At 42.3% G+C, this 22,143-nt stretch overlaps 1 protein-coding gene across 1 annotated transcript in view; it reads left to right on the forward strand.

Moving 5' to 3' along the window:
- The first annotated feature begins 244 nt into the window (after positions 1-244).
- Positions 245-22,143, forward strand: part of allc (allantoicase) — a 47,662-nt gene continuing 25,763 nt past the window's right edge. Inside the window, exons 1-7 of the mRNA XM_041187413.1 lie at positions 245-256; positions 3,199-3,249; positions 12,085-12,277; positions 13,433-13,443; positions 15,753-15,840; positions 18,608-18,733; positions 21,099-21,178. Of these exons, the coding sequence (XP_041043347.1) occupies positions 245-256; positions 3,199-3,249; positions 12,085-12,277; positions 13,433-13,443; positions 15,753-15,840; positions 18,608-18,733; positions 21,099-21,178 (561 nt within the window). The remainder of the gene's footprint in view (positions 257-3,198; positions 3,250-12,084; positions 12,278-13,432; positions 13,444-15,752; positions 15,841-18,607; positions 18,734-21,098; positions 21,179-22,143) is intronic.

Genomic DNA, 22,143 nt, shown 5'->3' on the forward strand with positions numbered 1-22,143 from the left:
AAAAATAGGGCCCCACAGATTTAGCCACTAAAAACCAATGGCTATGCAGATTAGACACAGGCCATTCCACTGCTAAACTGGTATGCTTCGTGTCTGTTTTATGCCCAAAAAATGGTACAATGCATTGTATTTCTAACCCTTAGAAATATCTTACACTCTAGACTAAGATAGGCTGCAGTATCACTGGAGTTACACTCTGAGCAGCTTGGTAATGCTAAGCGATGTTACATATATCAGTGTTATGATGGGTCCCCAGGTGAGTTCCCCCAATTTTTTGAATTTCTGAATAGGAGCCCAATTTTGTTACGCCCCTGGGGGAGGAGGAATGAGCTGGCTCCCCTTCTTTATTCAACCCCCTCGGTTGGCTGCAACAAGGTTAATCTTGTGTCAAAGAAAGAGTAAGTTAATTAGTTACTAAAAACCTGAGAAAAATAATAAAAACACAACACAACACACATACACACAGATCAGAAATGAGAAGTTAAGAGTTCAACTAAAAGTTAAAAAAGATATACAAATCAGCCTTTAGCTTGTCCACGAGACGTGGATGGCAAAACGTTACAGCTGTTAAGTTGGGTGATTCTGGTGAGCTGACTTCGGCAGTTTTGCAGATGGTTTGGAGACACTTGGTTCTGCAGGTTGAAGAGTCTGTCCTATTTCCTTTTTGATTGTGTCTTCTGCTGAGCCTTGCCTCTAGCAATAGAGAGAGAGAGAGAGAGAGGGCGGTGGGTGGTGGTGCTTTGTCTGCAACTGCGGGATGACTAGTTGATCTTCTTGTTGCTGTCATATTCACAGCACACTACAGTAGTAAACATTATTATATAAAAAATGACAAACTCATCTACAACTTGCCATTCAAAATATCCTCATAAATTTTGAAATCTGATGTCACAGTTTGATGCACTAACTGTCAGAAATTATGGGCAGTAATTTAATCCCAATCTTTCACTGCCAAACACATTATTTGTCCTTCATTTTGATCGTATATGCTACCCTATGAATCCCCCGCATTGGATAACTGCTTCATGATGCATTGCGAGTCAGTCAGTGTCTTTTATGAAATTAAGTACTGAATTAATTGTTGGGTTGCGTAATCGATTATTTCACCCACAGGAAGAAGTCAAATAAATTTCCTTCCTCAGGCTGAGGAGCCTGTCCTATTTCCTTTTTGACCGTGTCTTCTGCTGAGCCTTACCTCCAGCAATAGGGAGGGGAGGGACTTTCCTTGCAACTGCAGGATGACTAGTTGGTCTTCTTCTTGCTGTCACATATACAGCACACAAGCACACTGCTCTGCAGTTAGCTTTTTAACCCGTTTTCCCCTGTGTATTCCTCTAAAGGAAAGAAAAAATGCCTCGTGCCCTGAGTCTGTTTTCTTTGATATCCGACTATTTTACACATTCTGAGATATAAATCAATGGGAGATAGATCTTAGATGATTGCTGAGATGCAGTAATCAGTCTTTTGTCTCTGCAACCACAGGAGATTAAAGTTCAGTCATTTGCATATTTTGTATGTGCGCGAAACAGTGGAGAAATCACCCTGAGGCATGGAGCTACCACAGGGAGTTTAATTTCATTATTAAGAATTTTAATAAAGAAAGAAAAAAATTTTCAGACATACCCCCTCATGTGACAGTGTCACATGAGCTGGGACATGTCAATGAATTTTAATGTAAAAATGTATTTGATCTATAAATCCTTCATGAAACCTCATCCCGCCTGTGGATGAGGTTTCATGATAAATGTGAAGGCTGCCTGGTCTCCTCGACTGCCCACCAACCTTAAGGTTGGACGGGCAGCTCAGTTAATCGTTTTAATTAGTTTTTAAATGGCCTTAATAGACCTTTGACAGTTTGGTGGGCATACAGCTGACTCTGGTACATGCCTGCAGAACTGAAGATCGGAATGATGCACGGTGACATCGGGACACACGCCTCTGTGCCTCAGGGAGATTTCTGCGCTCTTTTGCACGCATCTACGAAAGAGTGCACTTGCGATTCAGGGAAGCCCTCGCCCGCCTGCACAGGGAGTGCTCAGTGCAAAATGGTGGCATGGACCCAATCGGGGGCACCCATCGGGTCCCTGTCCTCCCACCCCCGCCCCCGCGCTCACACAAGCCCCCTGACGGGGGTAAAATTTTCTCCATAGGATTTCAAAATTTATGAGGATATTTTGAATGGCATGATGCAAATGAGTTTGTCATTGTTTATATAATAATGTTTACTACTGAACATGAAATTATAGTCACAATCTGATAATATTATGTTGATATCTCAGATTGCTGTAAATTACTCCCATTGTTTTCCAACAACAGGAGAATGGTAAAGTCAGGATTAAAAGAGCAAACAGAAAAATATGTTACCTAATAAAATGAATGCTAAAGTTGCATGTCCTGTCAATTTTTGGTTGCTCATTTTTCTTGTATTCTCTTTCCTGATTTTAGTGCATTTGTCCTTCTCCATTTAGGACATCAAAACTCCCCTCTTTATCAATGTCCACAATAGTGGGCAGGCGACCTTTATCAAAGCCATTGCTAATGTTACTCTAATGCCTCACACAGATGTGTATGAGCACAGTCTAGGGTGACTCATGCAGATGTTCTTTAACTACCTGTAATGTATAACTCTGCTCATTGTCTACAATGTTTGATCGGTTGTCGCCAACTGAGTGTTGCAGACTGGCACATTCCAAAGTCCAGGACTACGTGCTGAGGGATGCACTAAAGCTTGGGGCAGCCGCCGCAAAGGCGCAATAGGGAAGGTCGCTGTCTAAGACCTTTCTGCCACAGTGCACCGAGGGGCTGGGAACTGTTGAGAGCCTCTCGGGCTGTACAGCTCAAAATGAATGTATGCATTGAATACTAATTGTATTATAATTGTATAGAAACACCTCAGAGTGCAACATGATGTATGTTGATAATTCCAATACCATTGTCTGATTGTCTGCATTGACCATATTGAAATGATTGTAATATTCATTGATTGTATTGATGCACCTCGTGATCCATGTGTAAAAGTTGAATCTGATTGTACTTTTGTGATGGTGATTTTGAAATATTTTGTAATGTTCTTCCAGATATTTTATGAATAAAGTATATTTTTCAAAAAAAATAAAATTTTTGATACAAATAAGAAACTTTCTACATGGGGTACCATGGGAAAAGACCAATTTGCTATCCAACCTTTTTATTTTTCAGGTCCTGTTTGCAACAGATGATTGGTTTGCAGCTGCAGATAATCTTTTGAAGGTGAGTGCAAGGCTTCAAATGATTCAATTTATTTTGCTACTGGTGAATTAGGCTGTAAATTGAAGTGATCCATCTATTCTTTGTGAACCAGGCTCTTAAATTGTGGTGCTTTTACCGCATGTGTGTTTTGCTACAAATAATTCTAGGAAAAATGTGAAGTTCAAAAATAATCCCCAGCCAATATGAACAACATGGGTATGACTTAAACCATTTAAAATATTATAAATCAGGACTCACAAGTCATGTGCCTTGACAGAATTTTGAAATGATTGAAAAATGTCCACCTTTTTCTACTCCCACAGCTTCCAACCTGATAGTCGCCCAACCTCGGACGGCCCGCTTCTATCTCCTACCCAAAATCCACAAACAGAACTGCCCCGGTAGACCGATCGTCTCAGCTTGCTCCTGCCCCACAGAACTCATTTCTCGTTATCTTGACTCCCTTCTCTCTCCCCTTGTCCAGTCCCTTCCCACCTACATCCGTGATTCCTCTGACACCTTACGTCACATCAACAATTTCCAGTTCCCTGGCCCTTACCGCTTCCTCTTCACCATGGACGTCCAATCCCTCTACACCTCCATCCCCCACCAGGATGGTCTGAGGGCCCTTAGCTTCTTCCTCGAACAGAGGCCCGAACAATCCCCATCCACCACTACTCTCCTCCGTCTGGCTGAACTTGTTCTCACGCTGAACAATTTCTCCTTCAACTCCTCTCACTTCCTCCAAATAAAAGGTGTGGCTATGGGTACCCGCATGGGCCCCAGCTATGCCTGTCTCTTTATGGGGTATGTGGAACATTCCTTGTTGCAGTCCTACTCCGGCCCCCTTCCACAACTCTTTCTCCGGTACATCGATGATTATTTCGGTGCCGCTTCATGCTCTCGTCAGGACTTGGAAAAATTTATTAATTTTGCTTCCAATCTCCACCCCTCCATCATTTTCACGTGGTCCATCTCTGACACTTCCCTTCCCTTCCTTGACCTCTCTGTCTCAATCTCTGGTGATAGACTGTCCACCAATATCCATTACAAACCCACCGACTCCCACAGCTATCTCGACTACAGCTCCTCACACCCCACTTCCTGTAAGGACTCCATCCCATTCTCTCAGTTCCTTCGCCTCCGTCGCATCTGTTCCGATGATGCTACATTCAAAAACAGTTCCTCTGACATGTCCTCCTTCTTCCTTAACCGAGGTTTTCCACCCACGGTCGTTGACAGGGCCCTCAACCGTGTCCGGCCCATCTCCCGCGCATCCGCCCTCACTCCTTCTCCTCCCTCCCACAAACATGATAGGGTCCCCCTTGTCCTCACTTATCACCCCACCAGCCTCCGCATTCAAAGGATCATCCTCCGCCATTTCCGCCAACTCCAGCATGATGCCACTACCAAACACATCTTCCCTTCACCCCCCTTATCGGCATTCCGTAGGGATCGCTCCCTCCGGGACACCCTGGTCCACTCCTCCATCACCCCCTACTCCTCAACCCCCTGCTATGGCACAACCCCATGCCCACGCAAAAGATGCAACACCTGCCCCTTCACTTCCTCTCTCCTCACCGTCCAAGGACCCAAACAATCCTTTCAAGTGAAGCAGCATTTCACTTGCATTTCCCCCAACTTAGTCTACTGCATTCGTTGCTCCCAATGTGGTCTCCTCTACATTGGAGAGACCAAACGTAAGCTGGGCGACCGCTTTGCAGAACACCTGCGGTCTGTCCGCAAGAATGACCCAAACCTCCCTGTCGCTTGCCATTTTAACACTCCACCCTGCTCTCTTGCCCACATGTCTGTCCTTGGCTTGCTGCATTGTTCCAGTGAAGCCCAACGCAAACTGGAGGAACAACACCTCATCTTCCGACTAGGGACTTTACAGCCTTCCGGACTGAATATTGAATTCAACAACTTTAGGTCGTGAGCTCCCTCCCCCATCCCCACCCCCTTTCTGTTTCCCCCCTTTTTTTTCCAATAAATTATAAAGATTTTCCTTTTCCCACCTATTTCCATTATTAAAAAATAAACCCACTAGAGTTATACCTTGAGTGCCCTACCATCCATTCTTAATTAGCACATTCGTTTAGATAATATCACCAACTTTAACTTTAACACCTATGTGTTCTATTGTACTATTGTCGTTGACATCTTTTGATGATCTGCTTCTATCACTGCTTGTTTGTCCCTACAACCACACCAACCCCCTCCACCTCTCTGTCTCTCTATCTCTCCGCCCCCCACACACACACCTTAAACCAGCTTATATTTCAGCTCTTTCCTGGACTCGAACTCAAGTTCTGTCGAAGGGTCATGAGGACTCGAAACGTCAACTCTTTTCTTCTCCGCCGATGCTGCCAGACCTGCTGAGTTTTTCCAGGTAATTCTGTTTTTGTTTTTTCTACAGTGGTCTGTTAGAAATCCCTTTTTCGTTTTTTGGCATGCAGTGTTCACACACCACTTGAAGTCCTGAAGAAACGTTAAGTACAGAAACACTGGTTCCTTCTGCTCAATAATAACTTCCATTTAAATCGCACCTTTAATGTAGAAAATGGCTCATGGCATTTTACAGAAGGGGGGACAATTGGAAGCCAGGGAGAGTTGGAAGGTTTTATGGTGGATTTAGGCAGGGTTGAGATGACTGAAGGAACTGCTACCCATTGTAAGGGCATGGGAAACACTGGCATATAGAAGGCCAGAGTTGAAGGGATGAATTTAGGAACAGGATTAGGCCATTCAACCTCTTGAGCTATTTCCACCATTTAATTAGATTATGGATGATTTTATATCTTAACTCCATTGATCTGTTTAGTTCCATATTGGTTAGTACCCTTGTCAAACAAAAACCTAACAATCTCAGTTTGTAATTTCTAATTGACCTAACCTCAGTAGCTTTTTTGAGACAGTTCAAGATTTTTACTGTTGTAGAGAATGTGGGAAGGGACATAAATCTGGAAGAGGTTGTAATGTCATGGAGGAATTTGAAGAGGAGGTGGAAGTAAGTGGTTTTGGTAATGATGTAGGGTTTGAATATCAGTTCGAGGTTAAGTTGCATGTATATATTCCACATGGCCTAATTCGGCTTAAATGGCCATGAGAAAGAGGGAGTGAGTGCCAAGAGAGACATGGCCAAAAATTTTCAAGTCCATTTACCTCTTATATAGAACCTGTAATCCATGGTTTGAGACAACAGTTTATTTCCCCTGAACATTCATTTGCTCATGTTCCTTATGACCACCTTCACAATCCACCACCTTACTTAAGTCACTGTAGCTACATAAGGGTAAATTCACGCTCTCAGCACTAAAGGCATATTGCACCCTCTTGGCTCACAGCTCACTGAGGCACTTTTTAACCCCATTTGATGCACAACAGTGTGTGTGGTAGCTGTGTTTTATGTCATAAAGGAGATACGCCAAAAACTGGAACCAGATCTGCAGACCAGTTTCAACATGGGTACCACTACTTGCAATGGCTATAAAGGACATACTACCCTGAATCTTTATGCAGCTGATTTATTTCATGTTGCTCCTGGGAACAGCAGTAATACATGATAATCAGCTGTGCAAAGAAGTATCAAGCAAGTCACAGTGTTGTTGACTAGAGCTAACCGATGTATCAACCTCCTTGTATATACTCAGCACCAGCACAACACAACATTTGAATTTTACAGAGCAGCAGCATTCTTGAAAGAATGAGAAGTTATGGCACCTGCTTTGGACAAACTCCTCGATGGGAAAGGTTAATACTCACTGTATTTCAGCCTAGCTCAGATCAATAGCACCAAATCGTACACATGAATGCTCATTTTCTGGGAAGCATTCATTTTGAAGTAGTCCACTGTACTAGCTTTTTTTGACCAGAAAGGGAACCATCTGTGTGCATCCTGAGATATCAAGGCAGCTATAGCTGCATGATAACAACAATGCATTTTCCTGGGATACTAGTTGAGAATCGATGCAAGAACATTCATTCAGCCACCAAAATCACCACTAAACAGACTATTGGTGTTCTGTTGAAGGGTCATGAGGACTCGAAACGTCAACTCTTTTCTTCTCCGCCGATGCTGCCAGACCTGCTGAGTTTTTCCAGGTAATTCTGTTTTTGTATTGGTGTTCTGAAGCTGTGCTTCATTTAGCTGGTTTGCAATCTCAAACATTTAAGTTCTCAATGATCTTGTTGTTCTGTTAAATGCCGCATGATCACTTGCAATGAGGCCTTTACAATGATGGCCCAGAGGAGGTAGAAGGAGATTCACAAGGGAAGCAGGTGGATGATTAACAAGAATATGAAAAGGATTCAGAGGACAAATCTTTTGTCAGCTGCAAGGGACATTTGTGCTCTCTATACAGAATATCTTCTCACAATTATTAAGTCTGCCTTCTGCATTAATAGTCCCATCTCCATCACACCACCCAACCATTCCACTTCTCACCCCTCCAATTCATTCATGTGCCTATCACTAAAAAGCCATGTCTCTGAGCCTTTTGTGAAGGATTTGGCTATTGTTTCTGGGAAGCTGAAGCACAAGTGGGGCTTTTAACTCTCTGGATCTCCTTTGCTGCTGGAAGAGCAGCCTGTCCCTGCAATTTCCTTTCAGCTGTTCAACCGGTGGGAGGGCTGGTGCTCATTGCTCTCCTGAGAAATGGCATAGTCATGGGAGTGTATGCATATCAAGGCACTAGTATTAGGCTCTGGCTCTGCACAGCTAGTAATCTATAAGAAAGCAAACTGAATGGTATCAATACGATCAATAGTGCCATGCAGGATCCTTGAATGTACTTCAACTCCTTGCACTTGCACTCAAGGCTTCTGTGGCTGCAGTCATAATTTCAGCCAACAGTATCTGCCTCCTCATTTTCCAACCTGACACTACATTCCCACTTGTTCCCCATGTGTCATCTTGTGTACTCCCACTGGCTCACTAACCACCCCCCATCTCCGGCTGCTGAAGTTCATTTATGAGTGAGGAGATGCTGAGGGTTCAGGTGACCATGCGTCTTAATGTAGCATAGTTTGGAAGCACACAAAAAAAGGAATAAGCATGTGTAGATGCCTGGCAGAGTGCCAAATTTTACCCTGCATTTTCAGTACTAAGGATGAGGGTTTCAACATCTATTGAAATGACAGGTAACAGGGATGAAATTAGTTTTTGGCAGTGCCCAGTGTTCTTTCACGTTGAAGACAATGGAAAAGAAAATCAGGCAGGGTGTAAAATAGGCAGGAAGTTCGCTATCACCACCTATAGGTTCCGGGGTTTCCTCCTCATAGGAGGTGAGGTCAAAGGTATCTATGGCTGCTACTTATAGCTGATTTCCATTATTGTTTATGAGCCACTTTCTTAAAGTAGACAGAGTGAATGCCCTCTGTTTGCCAACTTATGTAATGCAGTCTGGCCACCAATCAACAAATCTTTACGGAGTGATCAGAGATGCATGAAACAAATACAAATCCGGTGAAGCTTCTGTTGGCTGTGAGTGAAAGTACAAGTATGAAAGTAGTTATTGTACCTGCTGTATTATATTTTCTGGGTTTTATGCTAGATATTCTGCTCTAATTCTCTGTCAGAAACCGCTTTGGTCTGTGGACCTCACTTCCACGAGGTCCAGATTGTGCCTTTACCAGTCCAATACCTAGGTAAATGATAAAAACAAAAAAACTGCGGATGCTGGAAATCCAAAACAAAAACAGAATTACCTGGAAAAACTCAGCAGGTCTGGCAGCATCGGCGGAGAAGAAAAGAGTTGACGTTTCGAGTCCTCATGACCCTTCGACAGAACTGACTCGAACTCAAGTTCTGTCGAAGGGTCATGAGGACTCGAAATGTCAACTCTTTTCTTCTCCGCCGATGCTGCCAGACCTGCTGAGTTTTTCCAGGTAATTCTGTTTTTGTCCTAGGTAAATGATGCTCAATATTCAAATAGAAAACCCTTACCATTGTACACCAGCTTACTAGAATATATCAGGTGCAGTCACATGATTCCACATTCTTTGGTTGGCAGATGCTCTATCAGACTAAAATGAAGGCTGCAAACCAATAAGCTTATTTAACAAACACAAAGTATTCAATAAAAAAACTGTGTAACTATACTAAGTTACAAACCTCACCATCCCTCAGAATACATATCAAATCAATTAAGACACGTCTACCTAAGCTTTCTATCAACATGTATTAAACCTGAAAATGGATGTACTACTTCTTACCGGGCAAACCCCTGGCCATGATGTTTTCTGTCAAAGTGATGACAGGCAATGATTGCTGCAGCCCCTTCTCACAGGTCTCTGATATGGCTGTCAGCTAACCAGCCCCCCAAGATTTTGGATGCCTAAAGTTTTGATTTGTTTAAAAAAATCACCCTGGCCATACTTTAAAACTCTTTGAAGATATGGCAGAACAGGTTACTTTAACCAACTAGGATATTTCATAACATAGTTTTGGCTGTCCTTTATAGTATTCCATCCCGATGATGCTTGAGGAACAAGCCAGAAACCCCATATAATTCAGAACTTTGAAAAGTAAAATTTGACCTTTTAAACAAATAGTAGCTGACAGGCAGTACGAGGGGTGAGTGGGGTGGGGTGTGATGGTTGGAAATCCACTAGCTCCTTCACAAAGCTGAGCTGAGGCTATGCTTAAGTAGACTGGTCGGGCCAAATGATCTGCTAAGTACTTAAGGAGGGGGTGGCAATCCCAGGAGTGGTGAGGCCACTGAGCAGCCAGCAGTGGGGCAGGAGATTTTTGTGGGGGCAGGAGGACTGTTCTTGTTACTGGGCGATTGAGAGCAGTTCCCTGTCATCCCTGCAAGGACCTTTGGTTAGGCCATTCAACATTCATATGATTTGATAATGTGCATATGAGCATGCTCCTCCATAGGTATCTGAAAATTGTGCTGGGGCACTACAACTGGCATACAGCCCCCACTTTTAATATTTGAACCAGGCTTCTGGCTGCTCTGCAGTTTGATGCCTGTTCAAAATTTAAGCGGAACGGCCCTCGGGTGGCTAATGAGTGGAAGTTTTTTTCTAAATTTTTGTTTGCCTATCCTGTCACTTTTACGCATGAATGTGGTGCTAGGCAGATGCACGCCACTCCAATGTCTATGCATTTGATTGACATTAGCATTTAGAATCACCTATATACAAATCACCTTTGTTTGTCAGAAACTAGAAACTAGCCACAAAATCTTTGATGCGTGTACAATATCCCGGTTGATACCCAACCAGGCAATTGGACTCCACACTAAATCAAATTGGCTGGCTCTTTCCTGTTTTGTCCTGAGAATATTAACCTCTCATATACTATAACCAGTAACAAGGACCAACAATCTTAATACAGTAATGCATGGCTAACTCACACCTCAACAGAAATTAATTATTGAAATATATTCTGTCAAGTGTTCTTTATTGGCACTCCTTGGTTCAACAAATTATCATAATTTATACATGAATCAGCTCCTAAGCCTCTAGTCTGCACACCTCCCTCCAAATCAGTTTCTTTCCTCATAGTTGTGGGATGTTTGATTTATGTTGCATATAAGTGTGGGTGTTTAGAGGACAAATTTGTTTTTGCCAACGTGAATCATTGTTGGAGTGAAGCAAAATGACTACCTTATAAACTAAAAAAAGTCATTGAATAGTACTTTTTTTTTAGTTGGAATGCATTTTATATCAGCCTCTGCAAGTGTTTATCTGGCAACAGTGGAGTGATCAGCTTTCACAATCTGATTGGCTATGGTCTTAACTGAGAGTTGTCAGTTATGGAATTAGATTTTTTACACACGGTTAAGCACACCATGTTGTATAGTAACAAGCAGTGTGGAAAGAAATTGTGTTCTTGACATAATGCTTGGGTAAGCCTGGATCCATGAAATATATGAAAAGTGCAATGGTAAAATGATAAAATACCTTATGGTCTTCAGATAAAATATTTTCAGATTTCCAGCATCTGCACAATTTTGCTTTTGTATTTGAAATTTCTTACAGCGTAAGGTAGAGGTAATGCAACCTGCTTTTCCTCATCTTGCCCCTAGCCATCTTATTGGGGATTTACCTTAGGGCTTACAAAGATCTTGTTATCAACGAAAACCAAATTAGGTGAATAATTCAATATAACTATTTCATTTTGCTTCTCATTATTAATAGGGGTCAGGACCTTTTAGAAATCCATGCTCCATTAGTAGAAATCTGGCTGTCTCTCCCAAGTGACATTTTTTTTTTCAATCATGTGGAAAACAAACTAAAGCTAATGTTCTGAACCACAAGATATCACTGGTGAGGAAGGCCTTTTGAGCCATCTTAATCCATTCATCCAGACAATTCTGCACTACACATTACTGTATCTAGTTGTTTCCTAAATATTACCATAGCTTTTGCCCCCACCACCATAGCTGGGTGTTCATTCTGAGCATGCAAACCTCTTGGTGTAATCCTAACATTACTTTTTACTAGTTTGACAGATTGTTGTTGTTATTATGAGATTTATTTGTGAATGTCTTGATGCTCAGTATTGTTTCTAAATCATGCCCATGTAAAATAATTGCCCATGGCTACTCAGTAATGCTAAGTATACAAAGACAATGGAATAGAGATAGTTCTGGCAAGTTTGTTTCACCTGTTTCTTAGCTCCTTCAATTTTTTGCATTATTTTTCCCCTGGTGGTTCTACTTTTTCATTTTGTCTATTTTTGTTCCTACGAGCATTATTGCAGGCATGCAGTGTGCTAAGCATGATTCTACAAAATGCACTGAGGTGACTGCCTAGTAAATCTGGAGTTGAACTTTGTGGTGGCTGGAGAGCCAGAGACAACCCTTCTAGGGAAGGCATGCTGCATCTTGTTCCACTCAGGCAGTTCACAGGCCACCACCGGGCCTTTCCTTGGGATCAGGACCCTGGGCTTGGAACTTCCGCTTGCTGAGAGCTGCCGACCAATCAGAGGCCGACAGCTGTAGTGAACAGCAGTGCCACAGGAGAGGTGGTGGCTGCTGCCAGTATGAAACCTGCCTGAGGCCTAGGATCGTCGCTGAATCCCAGGCCACAGGTGGGAGGGGGGGCTTATGGGGTGAAGAATCAAGGGGAGGGTAGAGGAGAGGAGTTGGCAGCAAGTCAAGGGGAGTGGCTTCCAGTGGGGCCTCCCTTCCTGATATCAGGTCCCTCGGTCAAGCACTGAGTACCTTTGAATGAGAGAACCCCCCTGCCAAGGGAACCCACAAGTAATCATGCACAGGTTTGCTTGCATGCTCCCTACATGGCTAGCCACCTCCCCACTCCACCCCACCTGGCGCTGGGTTAATACCAGTGGTGGTCGAATGGGGGTCTTAATTGGGCATTAACTGCCCACCTAAGGGCCTCAATTGGTGATGGGACAGGAAGGCCATCCATGGGCCTTCCCACCATGGACTTAATTGGGATTTAGGCGAGAAGGTGGCAGAGTCCCCACTCGTCACCCTTCAGCCTGACTAAATGCCCCCAGCATCACCAAATTTGACACGAGGGAGGGCACAAGATTCTGCCCTGATTGTTGATTTTGTTTTGCTCTCCTTCATGTAGTGATATGGGTGGGGGAATAGGATAATTTTCCACTTCTGTGGTTAGACATAAAAGCAATTACCTAGGTGGATTGCATCAAAGGAAATTGGGTAGGGAGGGCTGTGTGCTGGAATGGAATCTGCTTGATTTTAATCCACAGTTGTAAATATATGGGAATTAAGTGGGCTCTATTAAAAATGTGTGAACCCCCCCATCTCACTATCCCTAGTTTTAGTTTGTGCATTCTGCTTGGGCAGTGATATATGTCTGAATACTAATGAGAAAATCTGCTGTGGTGCTTTCAATGTCCGCTTGAATATCTGGAACAAGCCGACAGTTTGACACCTCTCATCTGAAGTACAATACAACTGGCAGTGCAATATTTTCTCAATTCTGTCTTGGAATGTCAGCAAATTCTGCGCTAAGCTGTGATGTCAAGCTTGAATCCTTCAATCACAGAGGTGAGATTTCACCTGTGTCACAATTCTCCATTAGGAAAAGGCTCACTAGGATGATTAGGATGAATTTCTGCAGCATCTCCCCGTTATCCGCTGTTGATGTGTTTCTGGGGTTTCCACAGCTCATCCATTGAAGTTTTGGCAGCTAACTGGGAGAACCCCTGTGTAAATTCATCCCCATTTGAGTAAAACCAAACTATTTTATGCAGGATTCGTACAGGTGAGACTTGCATCCTAGTTTGGCTAGGTTTGAAATCAGATCCAAGAGAAATTGCCCCAGATGTCCACGGCATTGTGAAGATTCTGCAGACCTTTAAAACTGGTGGGTGGAACCTGGATGTTTTTTTAAAAATCATTTATGGGATGTGGGCATTGCTGGTTAGGCCCGCATTTATTGCCCATCGCTAACTGCCCTTGAGAAGATGGTGGTGAGTTGTGGAAACCCCAGAAAAATATCAGTAGGGGACAAGGGGAAGAATGCTGCAGAAATTCATCCTAATCATCCTAGAAGGTGGTGGTGAGCTGGCTTCTTGAACTGCTGCAGTCCCTGTGGTGTAGGTACACCCACAGTGCTGTTAGGGAGGGAGTTCCAGGATTTTGACCCAATGCCAGTGAAGGAATGGTGATATATTTCCAGGTAAGGATGATGAGTGACTTGAATGGGAACTTGCAGATGGTGGTGTTCCCATGTAACTGCTGCCTTTGTCCTTCTAGATGGTGGCGGTCATGGATTTGGAAGGTGCTGCCTAAGCAGCCTTGGTGAGTTTCTGCAGTGCGTCTGGTAGATGGTACACACTGCTGCCACTGTTCGATGGCGGTGGTGGGAGTGAATGTTTGTGGATGAGGTGCCAATCGCCAATCAAGCAGGTTGCTTTGTCCTGGATGGAGTCAAGGTTCTTGAGTGTTGTTGGAGCTGCACTCATCCAGGCAAGCGGAGAGTATTCCATCACACTCCTGACTTGTGCCTTATAGAATGTGGACAGGCTTTGGGGAGTCAGGAGGTGAGTTACTCATCGCAGGATTCCTAGCCTCTGACCTGCTCTTGTAGCAACAGTATTTAAATAGCTGGCCCAGTTCAGATTCTGGTCAATGGTAGCCCCCAGGAGGTTAATAGTGAGGGATTCAGCAATGGTAATGCCATCGAATATCAAGGGGTGATTGTTAGATTCTCTCATGTTGGGGATGGTCATTGCCTGACATTTGTGTGGCACAAATGTTACTTGCCACTTATCAGTCAAGCCTGGATATTGTGCAGGACTTGCTACATTTGGACATGGATGGCTTCAGTATCTGAGGGGTTGTGAATGGTGCTGAACATTGTGCAATCATCAGCAAAGATCACCACTCCTGGCCTTATAATGGAGGGAAGGTCATTGATGAAGCAGCTGAAGATGGTTGGGCTGAGGACACTACCATGATGAACTCCTGCAGTGATGTCCTGGAGCTGAGATGATTGACCTCCAACAACCACGACCATCTTCCTTTGTGCTGGGTATGACTCCAGCCAGTGGAGAGTTTTCTTCCTGATTCCCATTGACTCCAGTTTTGCTAGGGCTCCTTGATGCCACACTCGGTCAAATGCTGCCTTCACGTCAAGTTATTCTCATCCCACCTCTGGAGTTCATCTCTTTTACCCATGTTTGAACCAAAACTGTCATGAGGTCAGAAGTCCCATCCCATTTCTAACAGATCCCATCTTCATTGGTAGTGGAAGGGGATGGGGTGTGCTAAGTTCAAACAGCCTTCATTTTTGCTGCAGCAAGGGCCTTATCCCACAGTATGGGAGTCACCAATTTTTATACTAAATGTAAATACTCTTGAGGGTGGAAAAATTTTCTCGAACTGTCATGATGTGAAGTTATTTAGATCCCCAGGCTTTAAAAAAAAAAGAACAGTCTACATCTGTCAATGAGAATTGAAAACAAACTGTGTTCTAGCAGTTACCATCATATCATTATGAATGCTTGGCTGCTTTCAACAAACTATAACTATTTCAGCCATGAGGGGGCAGTGGGGGATCCTAAGTTCAAGTTTTGATTGACAAAGAGGTTATTAAATGATTAGCTGTCTTTGTGGGGTTATGAATAGAAGTTTGTTTTTATAAAGCATTAAGTAGTTGAGATTTAAAAGTTTTGAATGGGCTTTCATGAGTGGGAGCTTTTTTTAATATAGTGAAGGCTGTAATAGGTATTCAGACCTTTATTTTATTTGTTCTCAACATAGTTCCTGAGATCTGCCCATGGTGGATACTGGGTGTGTTAGAATGGAGGGTGTAACTGCCGAAGTAGGTGGATAGGTTGACATTAAGTTGGCATGGGGGCTATAAGGAGCCATGGGAGTCAGTGGGGGGCATGGGTTAGCATCAAGTTGCATGGGGACTATAAGGGGCCAAGGGGTTGAGTGAGGTCTTGGGTTGGCATTGGGAAGTTCCTCCCAAGGTAAGCCATGGTCGAAAACCTGGGCCCTGTTCTTAAGCAGTGTACTTATCCAATTCCTGTATCTCAAATTTTAAAACAAATTATTTTATAGCGAGAAGCACCGCAATGGAAAGCAGAAGATTTTACAAATTTTGGCAAATGGATGGATGGATGGGAAACCAGGAGAAAACGAATTCCAGGTAAGTTAAAATATAAACTGGAATTCTGCAAATACGGCCTTGTTTATTATTATATATATATATATCAAACAGATGACAAATGAACTCAATTAAAGAAAGAAAAAAAAAAGAAAAACTTGCATGTATGTACCACTTTTCAGGACCACTGGACATCTCAAAGCGCTTTACAACCAGTGAAATACTTTTGAAGTGTAGTCATTTTTGTAATGCAGGAAATGCAGCATCCAATTTTGCACACAGTGATCTTCCAAAAACAGCAATTTGATAATGACCAGATAATCTGTTTGTCTGATGTTGATTGAGGGATAAATATTGGTCGGGATACCGGGGATAACTCCCCTGTTTTTTCACAAAATAGTGCCATGGGACCTTTTATGTTCACCCGAGCAGGCAGATGGGGGCTCCATTTAATGTCTCATCTGAAAGATGGCACCTCCGGCAGTGCAGCACTTTCTAAATACTGCACTGGAGTGTCAGCCTTGATTTTTGTGCTCAAGCCCTGTAGTGCGACTTGTTCCTGGAAACTTGTGACTCAGCAGCAAGAGTGTTACCAACGGACTCACAGCTGAGTCAAACCATGGACAACAGCCATGACATAAACAGCAACCTGTGCAGTATATAAAAATGTATACTCATCAACTTTTATGGTGTTCTCTTTAATAAAGAAATAAGAAGGGTCTTCTCTCAAGGCTAAAAGCTGTAAATGCTTTGGTTTGTTCCTCCTTGAGGGCATGGATACTGCATTAGTTATTGTGGAACTGAGCTATACAAACCAGAAAGATTCTGTGTTTGATCCTTGTCTGTGTTGAGCAAGCTGATCACAGCAAAGGGCAGTACCAGAGGCATGATAATGGATAAAAATGCTTCTGGGTAGGAAACAATTGGGCTTGTCTGTGATGTCTCCCTGGTAAAAAGGCCTACCAACACTTAATACATGGACTCACATATGAAGAATAGTTACCTGGGTGAGAAACTGGAAAATAGCTGGCACTTATGGAGCTTTACCCTGGCATAACCCAGTGCTTTGAAGAAAGAAGAGGGAATAAAGCTGGAGGGGATTGAAAGAGGCCGAGGATATTAGCGTTACGGTGAAGTCAGATGTGGATGGAGGGGGGTTAATCATGCAACAACTAATAATAATAGCAACAGTTATTAGCTAGGATCAATTTGTATCTGGGTAATGGTTTTGAAAGCTTCAAACGTGGTTAAGTCCCAAACTATATGAATCTAATTATTCAGGATATTTAAGGTAGAAAGTGATTGAAGAGATTGGAGAACATTCTTGTCCTTTGGAATTATCTGAATCCTGAGTTCTTCAGTACAATACAACAAGATTAGATTGTCCATCATTACTTAAGTATGTTCAGAATGTTCAGTTGACAATCTTGCTAGCCTCAACTTCCACCATTTACTAAAAAAAAGACTCCACATTTACCTCACCAGAACCCACCAGAATTTCTAAATTCCTCTCCTTTGGTCCCCCATCCACCTTGACATTGCTGCTTCTATTGACACGCTCAACATCTCCCTTGCCTTTCTTCTGCCAACCCTTCATGGTTTCTCACCCCTGGATTTTCAAGGCTGAGGACTCCAGGCTTCAGTGCACCTTGTGTATGGTTGACCTTGTCATTCATTGCCAGGTTTGACTGGACTATCTTAAAAAGCATAATGTCTGTATCTCATTGGCTAAACCCACATACTACTTCATTGTTATATAGAGCTTAAGGACAGAACAAGCCCCTTTTCTCAAGGCAACTTCCTCTCTGACTCTGTGTTCTCTTGGCCCCTCCCCTCTCATCTTTGATGCCAAGACTGATGGACACACGAATTCTATTATTTTCATCCAGCCCTTCCGTCCCATCAGTTATGGACCTGTGTTACAATCATGTAAATGTCCCTTGTGTTGAGATGCAAATTTCTGGGCCAAATCTTATAGCTTTGGTGATTTTGTAACCTATTCTCCTCATAAACCACTTTGGCGAAACAGGCTCTATGGAAAATTGAAAACAGAATTCCTGTGACCATTAAGCATATGGTAACATTTTTCTAAATCAAATGGCACCGCCAGGGCCTCATATGCAGTGGGTGGCTTACCAGAAAATCAAATCTACTGTACGTGTTTAAAACTTTGACCAAATGACCAGCTTCCTGATGATGAATTGGTTGCCCACCTCTTCTTTCGCTTATGTTAAAACTGGAAGTGGGCAATTTTGTTCCTATTTCAGATTTTAACATTTTTACTTCTTACCTGATTCAAATTCACCTGTTTTGAGGGGTTAAAATTAGGTCTCAAGTATTAATTATTTGCTGAATGTGCATGCAGTATTTGTCTTTAACAAAATATATTTACATCAGGGATAAACTATATTCATTTATGAATTGGAATTGATCAGACTTGAACAACTTTATGGGCTGGATTTTACCATCAGCAGGCGTGGGCGGGGCCCGCTCGCCAACACGTAAAATGATGCACGGTGACTCCCGACGTCACCGCGCCCCATTTAAATTTTCAGGAAGGTGGGGGCGCAGCAAAATCAGCTGTGCGCCCGCCGACCTGACAATGGCCAATTGAGGCCATTGACAGAGCAATTAAAGTAATTAGCGGACCTGCCCGTCCAACCATAAGGTTGGTGGGCAGGCCAGGAGCCCTGGCAACAACTAGAAAAGACATGAAACCTCATCCACAGGCGGGATGAGGTTTCATGTCGGGTTTTTAAAATTTTAATAATGTTTTTTTGGAAATTACACTTATGTTTGTACTTTATAGGTCACGACTGGTGTGTTATCAAGTTGGGCGTGCCTGGAGTCATACATGGATTTGATGTAGACACTTCTTACTTTACTGGCAATTATACTCCTCGTTTGTCGATTGCAGCAGCATGCCTAAATGCTGGTTAGTAAGCAATAACTTCTTAGAATGTATAGCATTTAGCAGTATTCAAGTAAAACCTCAGTTCTGCAAAATGATACTAGAAGTAGTTTTTCTCCATTACTCACAACAATTCTTTTCCTCTCCTGAGCATCCACCCCGTGCTACTTAACAATTCTGACCTAAGTGGGTGGGAAGATAGTTTTTTTGCATGCTTTTGCATGTGGTGGTTGTTATAAGGAGGGTTTGCAGACTAACTCTGATATTTCCAATGTACCTCTGAGGAATAATTTGCCTCCCTTTCACCCTTTCCACTTGAAACCATGAACTCCTGCTGTGATGACCATTGTGAGGAGTTTCCTTACCAATATTTTTGCTTGATTCACAGAACCATCAGGTAAACTCAACTTGCTTCTATTTAGTGTCCCTCATTTCTGCAGGTCATTCCACAGTACTCTACAGTCAATGAATTGCTTTTGATATATGTTTCATAGGAGACAATTTGTACACAGATCCCAAAAACAGCAATGAGTTGAATTACCAGTTAATTTGTCTTGTTTGGGATAAATGTTGGCCAGGACCCTGGAAAATTAGCTGCTGTTTGAACACTTCTATGGAATCTTTTACATCCACCTGAGAGGTTAAGTCAGGACTTTTTAATATATCCCATCCAGGAGATGACACCTCCAACAGCGCAACACACCCTTAGTAGCACATTAAACTGTCAGTCTCGATTATGTTCTTAAATGGTGGATTGGAGTTGCCCTTCCAACTCAAGCAAGAGGGTCGACACTGAAGCAGAACTTTATTATCACTTGCTATTATCCCATAAGATCTTTCAGAATCTCACAATGTTGCTGCGACAACACCCATCTTTAAGACCTCAAATGTACTTGCCACTGAGTTGAGCATTTATGATGAGTGACATTTATGAGAGCTAGACAATCAGTCCATGAAACTGTATCATCTCTCTCTTGGATGGCCAGATCTTTTTATTATTCCAGGGTCATCCTGCAGGGCACGTGTGAACCAGAAGTCCTTTTTTCCTTCACAAGCCGTGTTTTTTAACCTGAGTCCTGAATAACCCCTGTCACTACAGTGGATTACAGCCCCGAATTATTTATGGGCATATTGAACTTTTTAAGGAAGATGTGCTTTTTAAAAAGACGTACAAGCAAAGACAGTGAACAAAAGATGGCTGAGAATGTAAAGTAACCACATTCTGGAAAATTCCTGTGTGGATTATACTTGATAAACTAGTCCTAAGAGAATATGGAATGTCACACCTAAAAAGGTGTCAAGACCTCCTTCAGATAGAGACACTTGAAAGGAAGAGATGAAATGCAAAAGACTGAACTTTAATCTCCTGTGGAGACAATGGTGACTGTTTGCCACATCTCAGTAGACATCCAAACCATCTCCTGTTGAGTTATACCTCAGAATGTGGAAATGATCTGAGTTGAAATAAAATGGACTCTGGGTGAAATACTTTTTTTTTCCCTTCCAGGAATACACAAGGAAATGGGTTAAAAAGCTAGCTGTAGACCTGATCTGTGTGTGCTAGTGTTTTAGTGTGCTAGTGTTTTAGTGTACTAGTGTTCTAGTGTGCTAGTGTTCTATTGTTCTAGTGTTCTAGTGTGCTAGTGTGCTGTGAGAGTCACAGCAGAAAAAGATCAGCTAGGCACCCATGTAGCTCACAGGCAAAAGGCTATCTCTCTCTATCTCCTCTGTTGCTGGATGCATGTCAGCAAAGCCATAATCGAAAAGGAAATAAGACAGCTTCTTCAGCCAACCTGCAGAACCAAGTGTCTCCAAACCAGCTACTAAACTTTCAAAGTCAGCTCTACTGGAATCACCCAACTTAACGACCATGACATTTCACCATCTACTCCTCGCTGACAAGCCAAAGACTGATTTGTATATCTTTTTGAACTTTTATTTAGACTCAACTTCTCATTTCTGTGTGCATGTGTGTTGTGTTTTTATTATTTTTTCTCGGGTTTTTAGTAACTAGTAAACTTAGTCTTTCTTTAACTCAAAAAAGCCTGGTTAAATTGGTTCCTTCTAAGACATAAATACATTTGAACTGGGAAAAGGTGTCCATGGGGGGAGGGGGCAGGGAGAAGGGACCCCTTTTAAATTAACCTTGTTGCGACTAACTGATGAGATTGAATGAAGAAGGGGAGCCAACTCATTCTTCCTCACTTGGGAGCAGAACAAAATTGGGGTCCTATTTGAGAAGGTAACAAATTGGGGGGTCCTCATCTGGGGACTGGTCATAAAACCCCCTATCCTCACATTTGATGTCAGTTGCACATTATATGTTATTTATAAGCACAATCATCAGCGATGTTGGAATGACACATCTTTAATATCTCTTATTGACTAGATGAAGTTCCAGACTTGCCTTCAAGGGGGGAGAAGATGGGAACTGCTGCTTCAGAGGAGGATTTTGAAGCCATCAGAAAGGTTTGTTGATGATGAAATGCAATTTCCCTGCGTCGATAACTAAAGGCTTTACTTACATCTGTTCAACAGCTACAGTTAGAATATTTATATGACTATGAAATGGTGAACACTAGTGTAGATTTTCTGAGATCTCATCTGCGTTAAAGTACCTGGCCTGCTCCTAGCATTGATAGGTAGATTATGGTTGCACCATCTGTGATTTTTCATCCATTGCTATAGCAGTGGACCAAATACATTTTCATGATAAGAACTCAGAAACCTTTATACTTGTCTATACCTTTTCTTACTAAAATAAGCAAACAGAGGAAAGTATATCACTAAGAGATTATAGAATAAATTTTCCAATTCTCCTGGTGAAGAGTTTTAGGCATTGGCAGTGCCTATTGGGAATTCAGCTGCTATCAGGAATTCAGATACAAAAGTCAGAAAATTGTTCCTAAATTCCTGGTAGTTGCATGAAGCTTTGCTCTAAGAGACCTATTTCACTAAATGCATCCATATATTTTACTTTTATGAATAACATTGAATAAACTGGCACTGGTTATTAGTGATTCCATTAGTTTGAAAGATTATAATTTACAAATGCACTAATACATTAGTACAATATCAATGGGCCAGAATTTGCTGTCATAAAAATGGTGAGGCTAATGACGTTCATTAATGCATCAATGATAGAGCAACTTCAGGCCAGGGGCAAATGTGTGATTAAACTCAAATATCCAAAAGAGTTGTCCAACTTGTGTTACTCCACCATTAGCTTCACAAAAAAATTACGTCTCCCTCTGCCTCATTACTAATGTTCCTTGAATATCACAAAATTGCTTTATTTGCACAATAGATATGTAGAAAAGCACCACAAAAAGTTTAGTCTTGTCATTACAAGTGTGAACACCCTTTTAACTACATGGTAATTGTTAATTGGCACCATCAACCTCTCTGACATTGAAAATTAACTATTGCAAATG

Source organism: Carcharodon carcharias, chromosome 5, assembly GCF_017639515.1.
Source record: "Carcharodon carcharias isolate sCarCar2 chromosome 5, sCarCar2.pri, whole genome shotgun sequence".
Lineage (NCBI taxonomy): Eukaryota > Metazoa > Chordata > Chondrichthyes > Lamniformes > Lamnidae > Carcharodon > Carcharodon carcharias.